This window comes from Mizuhopecten yessoensis, unplaced genomic scaffold (genome assembly GCF_002113885.1).
Source record: "Mizuhopecten yessoensis strain PY_sf001 unplaced genomic scaffold, ASM211388v2 scaffold11021, whole genome shotgun sequence".
Taxonomy (NCBI): Eukaryota; Metazoa; Mollusca; class Bivalvia; order Pectinida; family Pectinidae; genus Mizuhopecten; species Mizuhopecten yessoensis.
In genome coordinates this window covers 421,241-432,354 of record NW_018408839.1, presented here as the reverse complement: position 1 = coordinate 432,354, position 11,114 = coordinate 421,241, and the positions used below count along the sequence as shown (strand labels likewise).

At 38.2% G+C, this 11,114-nt stretch overlaps 1 protein-coding gene across 1 annotated transcript in view; it reads right to left on the bottom strand.

The window, feature by feature from the left end:
• The window catches only part of LOC110464681 (probable E3 ubiquitin-protein ligase HERC4), an 82,599-nt gene that overhangs the window by 17,306 nt on the left and 54,179 nt on the right, over window positions 1–11,114 (bottom strand). Inside the window, exons 21-25 of the mRNA XM_021520020.1 lie at window positions 9,469–9,587; window positions 8,470–8,517; window positions 3,461–3,527; window positions 1,904–1,986; window positions 312–420 (exon numbers count right to left, since the gene is read on the bottom strand). Of these exons, the coding sequence (XP_021375695.1) occupies window positions 312–420; window positions 1,904–1,986; window positions 3,461–3,527; window positions 8,470–8,517; window positions 9,469–9,587 (426 nt within the window). The remainder of the gene's footprint in view (window positions 1–311; window positions 421–1,903; window positions 1,987–3,460; window positions 3,528–8,469; window positions 8,518–9,468; window positions 9,588–11,114) is intronic.

Genomic DNA, 11,114 nt, shown 5'->3' with positions numbered 1-11,114 from the left:
TACCTACCATATCTTGGAATGGCCAGTCTACAGCCCAAATGAGAAGTTCCTACAGTCTATATACCTACCATATCTTGGAATGGCCAGTCTACAGCCCAAATGAGAAGTTCCTACAGTCTATATACCTACCATATCTTGGAATGGCCAGTCTACAGCCCAAATGAGAAGTTCCTACAGTCTATGTACCTTTTATATCTAGGAATGGCCAGACTACAGCCTGGATTGGTAGTCATTACAGCCTATATACCTACCATATCTTGGAAGGGCCGGACTACAGCCTGGATTGAAGTCCTTACAGATTTTATACTTACCAGGACCTTACCGCCACACACTTTATGGAAGCCTGAATTAAACGCCTGGAACTGCTTGTCTACTGATTGGTTGAAAATGAAGTCTATATAGGCTTGAACATACTCCTGTCTGTAAATTAAAAACAAAAATTAAATTATCCTTGTAATTATATATTGAAACTTCTAAATGAAACACAGAAGGTATTCTTTTTTTAGTAAGTGACCTTGACCTTTTACTGATGATGCTCAAATTTAAATCAGTTCCAAGGATGACCAATGCAAACATTACAGGGTAGTTTTGTTAAAATCTGTCGAGAAATGATGCTGAAGTTTAATTTTCAGTAACGGTGACCATGACGTTTGACTGATGATATCCATATTCAAACTTTTACCAGGAACGACAAAATAAAACATAATTTTAATGAAAACAAGCTTAAGGAGTGTGATGGTGCAAATTGTGCCTAACTGATGATGCCCATTTTCAAACTTCTCAAGATATGTCCAAGGCAAATCTTTGTCCCGAACTGTTACTTTTGGAACCAAAAAATGCCAGACCTGAAAATTTTGGAATGAGAAGATTGTTTAGACTCCTTAACTCTGAGCTGTTCACTTCAGAATGAAGATAGGTATATTAAGCATACAAGTAAAAGCCTGATGAAAACTTAATCAGGAGAATAGTATATCACAACTTGTCCATGGACTGTTATTTTTTCCAGTAGGTATATAACACGACCTTTGCTTTTGAAGATTCACTACTTTCAGGAAGTCCTCCAGGGTATCCAGAATAAACACATGGTTGGAAAGGTAAGATATTTATTATTTAGAACACTTTTACCTGTGAAGATCCGAAATTATCAATTTGATAATATTTTTTTTATATATGAAATGTTTTATTATTACATATTATAAGGTCCAGTATTGATTGTATATTGACCAATCAGAATGGAATTATCCTTTTACTGCATTCAGAACTGCAGATTGTCTATTCAAGCTGCGGATGAAGTGATGGCAGTTGGAGTAGCTGTTTTCTTTGGTACATACACTGATGTATAAATATAACTACACACCCAGGTAATTGATAATGTTTTTATAGGCAAATCCTACCAGATAATAACAGCATTATATAATTGCTAATTCAAATCAAAACACAGTGACATTATTAAAATATGGCCTCAAAGATTCCGCTACAAAATCCTGTACTTTGCAGAAATATATATATATACCTTAATAATCTTTTGTTCCCTTTGCACTTAAATGTCATAAAAGGAAGATTTAATGGTTTTCCTAATGAAAACCACATGTAATTTACTCATACAGCAGAATGCACTTATACTTTCACAAGTGTTTCGCAATCTTAAAAAATACCTGCATTCTGCCAAACTTGTGTTATAAATAGTATTCAATAGGAAACCAGTAAATATCCTACACACATTCATGAATCCGAAGTTTTTCTTTCATTTTGAGTGGTGTGCACAGCTTAACAAAAGTAGCGAAACTAAAACAAAGAATTTATAAGAGCTAACAGAGTAATGTATTATTTAATCTATAATTATTCTTACTTTTTTAAGACAGATGTCTCCCTGGTGAAGAAGTTGTTATCAGTTGTACCTTACCTGTTATCCTTGGTGACAACCTTCTCTGACCCGTCAGGCACCAGATTCATGGTTTGTATGTCTCCAAAGTTCTCCATTGTTATCTACAATATCCACAAATTACTGTAATGCATACACAACAAAAACAGACTCCAAATTCTGAGTCTGGGCGAGTCTGAAGTACAGAGTACATTTTTCAGTAAAAGTTATAGTTTTTAAGTAAATAGATTGAAAATTGATAGTACCATGCAGGTATCTTCAAAATGGCCTTTCTCTGTGAAATAGCAATAGCAAACTTTAACAGTCGAGATCAAAGATGGGTTCCTTGTAAAATAGAACCTTATATGGTGTGGTCACATAGAACCTTATATGGTGTGGTATTACATCAAATAGAACCTTATATGGTGTGGTATTACATCACATAGAACCTTATATGGTGTGGTATTACATCAAATAGAACCTTATATGGTGTGGTATTACATCACATAGAACCTTATATGGTGTGGTATTACATCACATAGAACCTTATATGGTGTGGTATTACATCACATAGAACCTTATATGGTGTGGTATTACATCACATAGAACCTTATATGGTGTGGTATTACATCACATAGAACCTTATATGGTGTGGTATTACATCACATAGAACCTTATATGGTGTGGTATTACATCACATAGAACCTTATATGGTGTGGTATTACATCACATAGAACCTTATATGGTGTGGTATTACATCACATAGAACCTTATATGGTGTGGTATTACATCACATAGAACCTTATATGGTGTGGTATTACATCACATAGAACCTTATATGGTGTGGTATTACATCACATAGAACCTTATATGGTGTGGTATTACATCACATAGAACCTTATATGGTGTGGTATTACATCACATAGAACCTTATATGGTGTGGTATTACATCACATAGAACCTTATATGGTGTGGTATTACATCACATAGAACCTTATATGGTGTGGTATTACATCACATAGAACCTTATATGGTGTGGTATTACATCACATAGAACCTTATATGGTGTGGTATTACATCACATAGAACCTTATATGGTGTGGTATTACATCACATAGAACCTTATATGGTGTGGTATTACATCACATAGAACCTTATATGGTGTGGTATTACATCACATAGAACCTTATATGGTGTGGTATTACATCACATAGAACCTTATATGGTGTGGTATTACATCACATAGAACCTTATATGGTGTGGTATTACATCACATAGAACCTTATATGGTGTGGTATTACATCACATAGAACCTTATATGGTGTGGTATTACATCACATAGAACCTTATATGGTGTGGTATTACATCACATAGAACCTTATATGGTGTGGTATTACATCACATAGAACCTTATATGGTGTGGTATTACATCACATAGAACCTTATATGGTGTGGTATTACATCACATAGAACCTTATATGGTGTGGTATTACATCAAATAGAACCTTATATGGTGTGGTATTACATCACATAGAACCTTATATGGTGTGGTATTACATCACAATGTGATGAGATCTGGTTTTCTTTCTGCCTTCATACCTCAAATGTCAAACAAAAGGTGTTTTCAATATCCTCCTCTTCAGAACTCAGCAGATCTTCCATACCACTGTATATATAAACAGAAACCATTAGTCTGTGTGGTAAATTACATGATTGCTTTCCCTCTATTAGTAGTACATGTACCCCATATATGTTTATGTCACTATAAAAATGGATGTTGTATAAAGTGTTGTATGAACTTCACTGACATAAGTATGGTAAGTCCTGTTGTTAGAAGGCAGACAGGGGCAGTCTCTGACACCTGGTGTACCTACCTGTACAACAAGTATACACACAGTGTACCTACCTGTACAACAAGTATACACACAGTGTACCTACCTGTACAACAAGTATACACACAGTGTACCTACCTGTACAACAAGTATACACACAGTGTACCTACCTGTACAACAAGTATACACACAGTGTACCTACCTGTACAACAAGTATACACACAGTGTACCTACCTGTACAACAAGTATACACACAGTGTACCTACCTGTACAACAAGTATACACACAGTGTACCTACCTGTACAACAAGTATACACACAGTGTACCTACCTGTACAACAAGTATACACACAGTGTACCTACCTGTACAACAAGTATACACACAGTGTACCTACCTGTACAACAAGTATACACACAGTGTACCTACCTGTACAACAAGTATACACACAGTGTACCTACCTGTACAACAAGTATACACACAGTGTACCTACCTGTACAACAAGTATACACACAGTGTACCTACCTGTACAACAAGTATACACACAGTGTACCTACCTGTACAACAAGTATACACACAGTGTACCTACCTGTACAACAAGTATACACACAGTGTACCTACCTGTACAACAAGTATACACACAGTGTACCTACCTGTACAACAAGTATACACACAGTGTACCTACCTGTACAACAAGTATACACACAGTGTACCTACCTGTACAACAAGTATACACACAGTGTACCTACCTGTACAACAAGTATACACACAGTGTACCTACCTGTACAACAAGTATACACACAGTGTACCTACCTGTACAACAAGTATACACACAGTGTACCTACCTGTACAACAAGTATACACACAGTGTACCTACCTGTACAACAAGTATACACACAGTGTACCTACCTGTACAACAAGTATACACACAGTGTACCTACCTGTACAACAAGTATACACACAGTGTACCTACCTGTACAACAAGTATACACACAGTGTACCTACCTGTACAACAAGTATACACACAGTGTACCTACCTGTACAACAAGTATACACACAGTGTACCTACCTGTACAACAAGTATACACACAGTGTACCTACCTGTACAACAAGTATACACACAGTGTACCTACCTGTACAACAAGTATACACACAGTGTACCTACCTGTACAACAAGTATACACACAGTGTACCTACCTGTACAACAAGTATACACACAGTGTACCTACCTGTACAACAAGTATACACACAGTGTACCTACCTGTACAACAAGTATACACACAGTGTACCTACCTGTACAACAAGTATACACACAGTGTACCTACCTGTACAACAAGTATACACACAGTGTACCTACCTGTACAACAAGTATACACACAGTGTACCTACCTGTACAACAAGTATACACACAGTGTACCTACCTGTACAACAAGTATACACACAGTGTACCTACCTGTACAACAAGTATACACACAGTGTACCTACCTGTACAACAAGTATACACACAGTGTACCTACCTGTACAACAAGTATACACACAGTGTACCTACCTGTACAACAAGTATACACACAGTGTACCTACCTGTACAACAAGTATACACACAGTGTACCTACCTGTACAACAAGTATACACACAGTGTACCTACCTGTACAACAAGTATACACACAGTGTACCTACCTGTACAACAAGTATACACACAGTGTACCTACCTGTACAACAAGTATACACACAGTGTACCTACCTGTACAACAAGTATACACACAGTGTACCTACCTGTACAACAAGTATACACACAGTGTACCTACCTGTACAACAAGTATACACACAGTGTACCTACCTGTACAACAAGTATACACACAGTGTACCTACCTGTACAACAAGTATACACACAGTGTACCTACCTGTACAACAAGTATACACACAGTGTACCTACCTGTACAACAAGTATACACACAGTGTACCTACCTGTACAACAAGTATACACACAGTGTACCTACCTGTACAACAAGTATACACACAGTGTACCTACCTGTACAACAAGTATACACACAGTGTACCTACCTGTACAACAAGTATACACACAGTGTACCTACCTGTACAACAAGTATACACACAGTGTACCTACCTGTACAACAAGTATACACACAGTGTACCTACCTGTACAACAAGTATACACACAGTGTACCTACCTGTACAACAAGTATACACACAGTGTACCTACCTGTACAACAAGTATACACACAGTGTACCTACCTGTACAACAAGTATACACACAGTGTACCTACCTGTACAACAAGTATACACACAGTGTACCTACCTGTACAACAAGTATACACACAGTGTACCTACCTGTACAACAAGTATACACACAGTGTACCTACCTGTACAACAAGTATACACACAGTGTACCTACCTGTACAACAAGTATACACACAGTGTACCTACCTGTACAACAAGTATACACACAGTGTACCTACCTGTACAACAAGTATACACACAGTGTACCTACCTGTACAACAAGTATACACACAGTGTACCTACCTGTACAACAAGTATACACACAGTGTACCTACCTGTACAACAAGTATACACACAGTGTACCTACCTGTACAACAAGTATACACACAGTGTACCTACCTGTACAACAAGTATACACACAGTGTACCTACCTGTACAACAAGTATACACACAGTGTACCTACCTGTACAACAAGTATACACACAGTGTACCTACCTGTACAACAAGTATACACACAGTGTACCTACCTGTACAACAAGTATACACACAGTGTACCTACCTGTACAACAAGTATACACACAGTGTACCTACCTGTACAACAAGTATACACACAGTGTACCTACCTGTACAACAAGTATACACACAGTGTACCTACCTGTACAACAAGTATACACACAGTGTACCTACCTGTACAACAAGTATACACACAGTGTACCTACCTGTACAACAAGTATACACACAGTGTACCTACCTGTACAACAAGTATACACACAGTGTACCTACCTGTACAACAAGTATACACACAGTGTACCTACCTGTACAACAAGTATACACACAGTGTACCTACCTGTACAACAAGTATACACACAGTGTACCTACCTGTACAACAAGTATACACACAGTGTACCTACCTGTACAACAAGTATACACACAGTGTACCTACCTGTACAACAAGTATACACACAGTGTACCTACCTGTACAACAAGTATACACACAGTGTACCTACCTGTACAACAAGNACACACAGTGTACCTACATGTACAACAAGTATACACACAGTGTACCTACATGTACAACAAGTATACACACAGTGTACCTACATGTACAACAAGTACACACACAGTGTACCTACATGTACAACAAGTACACACACAGTGTACCTACATGTACAACAAGTATACACACAGTGTACCTACATGTACAACAAGTATACACACAGTGTACCTACATGTACAACAAGTATACACTACATAGCTGCTCATTTTTATGAGGGATTGAACTGAAATGCCTAATAACAGTTTATCAAAAAGGTTAAGACTACATAATAAACAAGAGGCCCAAGGGCCTTAGCGGTTATATCATAGGTACTGGTAGCTTTATTTTATTGTTTAGATGTGATGTGGAAATCAGCATGTAAACAAAGTGAAATACAATACTTGTCATGTCATCAAAGGATAAGAACTTAAAATATTGGTAAATGTTCCCTTTGGGGCCCCGCCCTAGCCCCTGGTGATGGGGCAGGAATTCCAATTTTACAATGTAATATCCTCATCCACCAAAGATGATTCTGACCAAGTTTGAATAATTTTCTGCTGAAACTGGATAAAATATACCCAAAAGTGTTATTTCCCTATATAAACTATAGTAAACTTTACCCCCTGCCCAAGGGGGGACGGATGGCTCAGGGGTCCTGAAATTTGACAATTTCAATAAAGCTCCTGATGATCTTTCTATCCATGCACTGAAATTGACTGTAGTTCCTCTGAATCTGGAGAAGAAGATTTTTTAAATATTGGTAAATGTTCCCTTTGGGCCCTGCCCTGGCCCCAAGGGTTTGGGTAGGAATCCCAATTTTACAATTTAAAATCATTTTCCTCCAAGGATAGTTCTCACCAAGTAAGAATAATTTCCTACAGAAAATTGTCACAATATACCCAAAAGTGTTGTTTCCCGATATAAACTATAGTAAACTTTACCCCCTCCCCAAGGGAGAACGGGTGGCTGTGGGGTACTGAAATTTACAATTTAAATAAAGCCCCTGATGATCTTTCCATCCATGCAGAGCAACTGACTGTAGTACCTCGGAGTCTGGAGAAGAAGATTTTTGAAATATTAGCTAATTTTCCCTTTGGGGCCCCACCCTGGCCCCAGGGGTTGGGGTAGGAATTCCAATTTTACACTTTTGTAGCCTCATCTACCAAGGATGATTCTGACCAAGTTTGAAAAAATTCCATCCACTGGTTCTTGAGAAGAAGTTGAAAATGTAAAAAGTTTACGCACAACGCCGATGGAAAGAAAGTGATCGGAATAATAAATAATAAATCACCCGGTTTTCAAACACAATTATAAATTCCCCTTCTTATCCATATTCGTGCTCTAATGGAAATCAACAACTATATATTACCAAGGTCCTTATGCTGCTTAAGACATCACAGCGGACCAAACTTAGTATGTATTTATCATAACCCTTCAATATTAAATCCAAATACTGTAACAGAAAACATGCTACTTATTGGGAAAATCACAAAGTTATACACTACCTGCTGACTGTAGGCATCAGATCCCTCAAGTCTTCAATGTTTGGTGACCTGCGAACATCAAGCACAGGTTTCAGGGTACATAATTGGCTTGTTATATGCTGCCAACTCAAACGTAAGTCAACACATTTTGAAATTTTACAATTAGCCTTATATTTCTGAATAAAACATCATTTATGCAATGTGAAATGACAGGCATATGACAAGAAATTAGCAAGTACCACTGAATATCATGTGACCACTGACCAGCAGTAATCAGGTACCACAGAATACAATGTTACAAGCAGTAATCAGGTACCACATGATATCATGTGACCAGCTGTAGTTAGTATAGGTACCACATAATATCAGGTGACCAGCTGTATTTAGGTAACACATAATACCATGTGACCACTGACCAGAAGTAATCAGGTACCACATAATATCATGTGACCAGCTGTATTTAGGTACCACAGAATATCACGGGACTAGCAATAATCAGGTACCACATAATATCATGTGACTAGCAGTAATCAGGTACCACAGAATATCACGGGACTAGCAATAATCAGGTACCACAGAATAGCATGTGGCCAGCTGTATTTAGGTACCACAGAATATCATGGGACTAGCAATAATCAGGTACCACAGAATACCATGTGGCCAGCTGTATTTAGGTACCACAGAATATCACGGGACTAGCAGTAATCAGGTACCACAGAATATCACGGGACTAGCAATAATCAGGTACCACAGAATATCACGGGACTAGCAATAATCAGGTACCACAGAATATCATGTGCCCAGCAGTAATCAGGTACCACAGAATATCACGTGGCCAGTCAGGTGCCAGCAGTGCTCTCATTGAATTCCGGTTGCCAGCAAAGGAAGCCTGCTATTCATCAAATTTGAACCAGTTTCTTTCAACATTATATGCAGCATGTCAACATTCAACAAGCTATTCTTTCAATCAACCATCTGGTCCAAAACTTGGTAAGAACAAAGACCACAGTATACTGATACCTTTTGAGGAGTTTTTTGTAGAGCGCCAGTGGAAAGTCGAGCTGTATGATGGTGGAGTTGTAGATGGCCAGGCCACACAAACAGCCGATCATGTGAAACATGTCAATGCTCTCGAAGGTCTGTCAATAAAACCATAGCAGAAATGGTCACAGAGAAACAAAAAAAGAAAATCATTAGGTAAATACATGTATTATGTTTCTTACAAATCCCTTTTATTTCAAAATCCTCGTAATACCTGAACATGTGACTCACCATAGGATTTAACCAGTAACACGGGAATCCTCATAATACCTGAACATGTGACTTACCATAGGATTGAACCAGTAACACGGGAATCCTCATAATACCTGCACATGTGACTTACCATAGGATTGAACCAGTAACACGGGTTTCTTACAAATCCCTTTTATTTCAAAATCCTCGTAATACCTGAACATCTGACTCACCATAGGATTTAACCAGTAACACGGGAGTCCTCGTAATACCAGAACATCTGACTCACCATAGGATTGAACCAGTAACACGGGAATCCTTGTAATATCTGAACATGTGACTCAACATAGGATTGAACCAGTAACACGGGAATCCTCATAATACCTGAACATGTGACTTACCATAGGATTGAACCATCAACACAGGAATCCTCGTAATACCTGAACATGTGACTTACCATAGGATTGAACCAGTAAGACAGGAATCCTCATAATACCTGAACATGTGACTCACCATCAGATTGAACCAGTAACACAGGAATCCATGTAATACCTGAAAATGTGACTCACCATTGGATTGAACCAGTAACAAGGGAATCTTTGTAATACCTGAATATGTGACTCACCATAGGATTGAACCAGTAACACGGAAATTCTTGTAATACCTGAACATGTGACTCACCATAGGATTGAACCAGTAAAACGGGAATCCTTGTAATACCTGAACATGTGCCTCACCATAGGATTGAACCAGTAACACGGAAATTCTTGTAATACCTGAACATGTGCCTCACCATAGGATTGAACCAGTAACACGGAAATCCTCGTAATACCTGATCATGTGACTCACCATAGGATTGAACCAGTAACACGGAAATTCTTGTAATACCTGAAGATGTGACTCACCATAGGATTGAACCAGTAAAACGGGAATCTTTGTAATACCTGAACATGTGACTCACCATAGGATATAACCAGTAACACGGGAATCCTTGTAATACCTAAATATGTGACTCACCATAGGATTGAACCAGTAACACGGAAATCCTTGTAATACCTGAACATGTGACTCACCATAGGATTGAACCAGTAAAACGGAAATCCTTGTAATACCTGAACAGGTGACTCACCATAGGATTGAACCAGTAACACAGAAATCCTTGTAATACCTAAATATGTGACTCACCATAGGATTAAACCAGTAACACAGGAATCCTCGTTATACCTGAACATGTGACTCACCATAGGATTGAACAAGTAACACGGAAATCCTCGTAATACCTGAACATGTGACTCACCATAGGATTGAACCAGTAAAACGGGAATCCTTGTAATACCTGAACATGTGACTCACCATTGGGTTGAACCAATAACACAGGAATCCTTGTAATACCTGAACATGTGACTCACCATAGGATTGAACCAGTAACACGG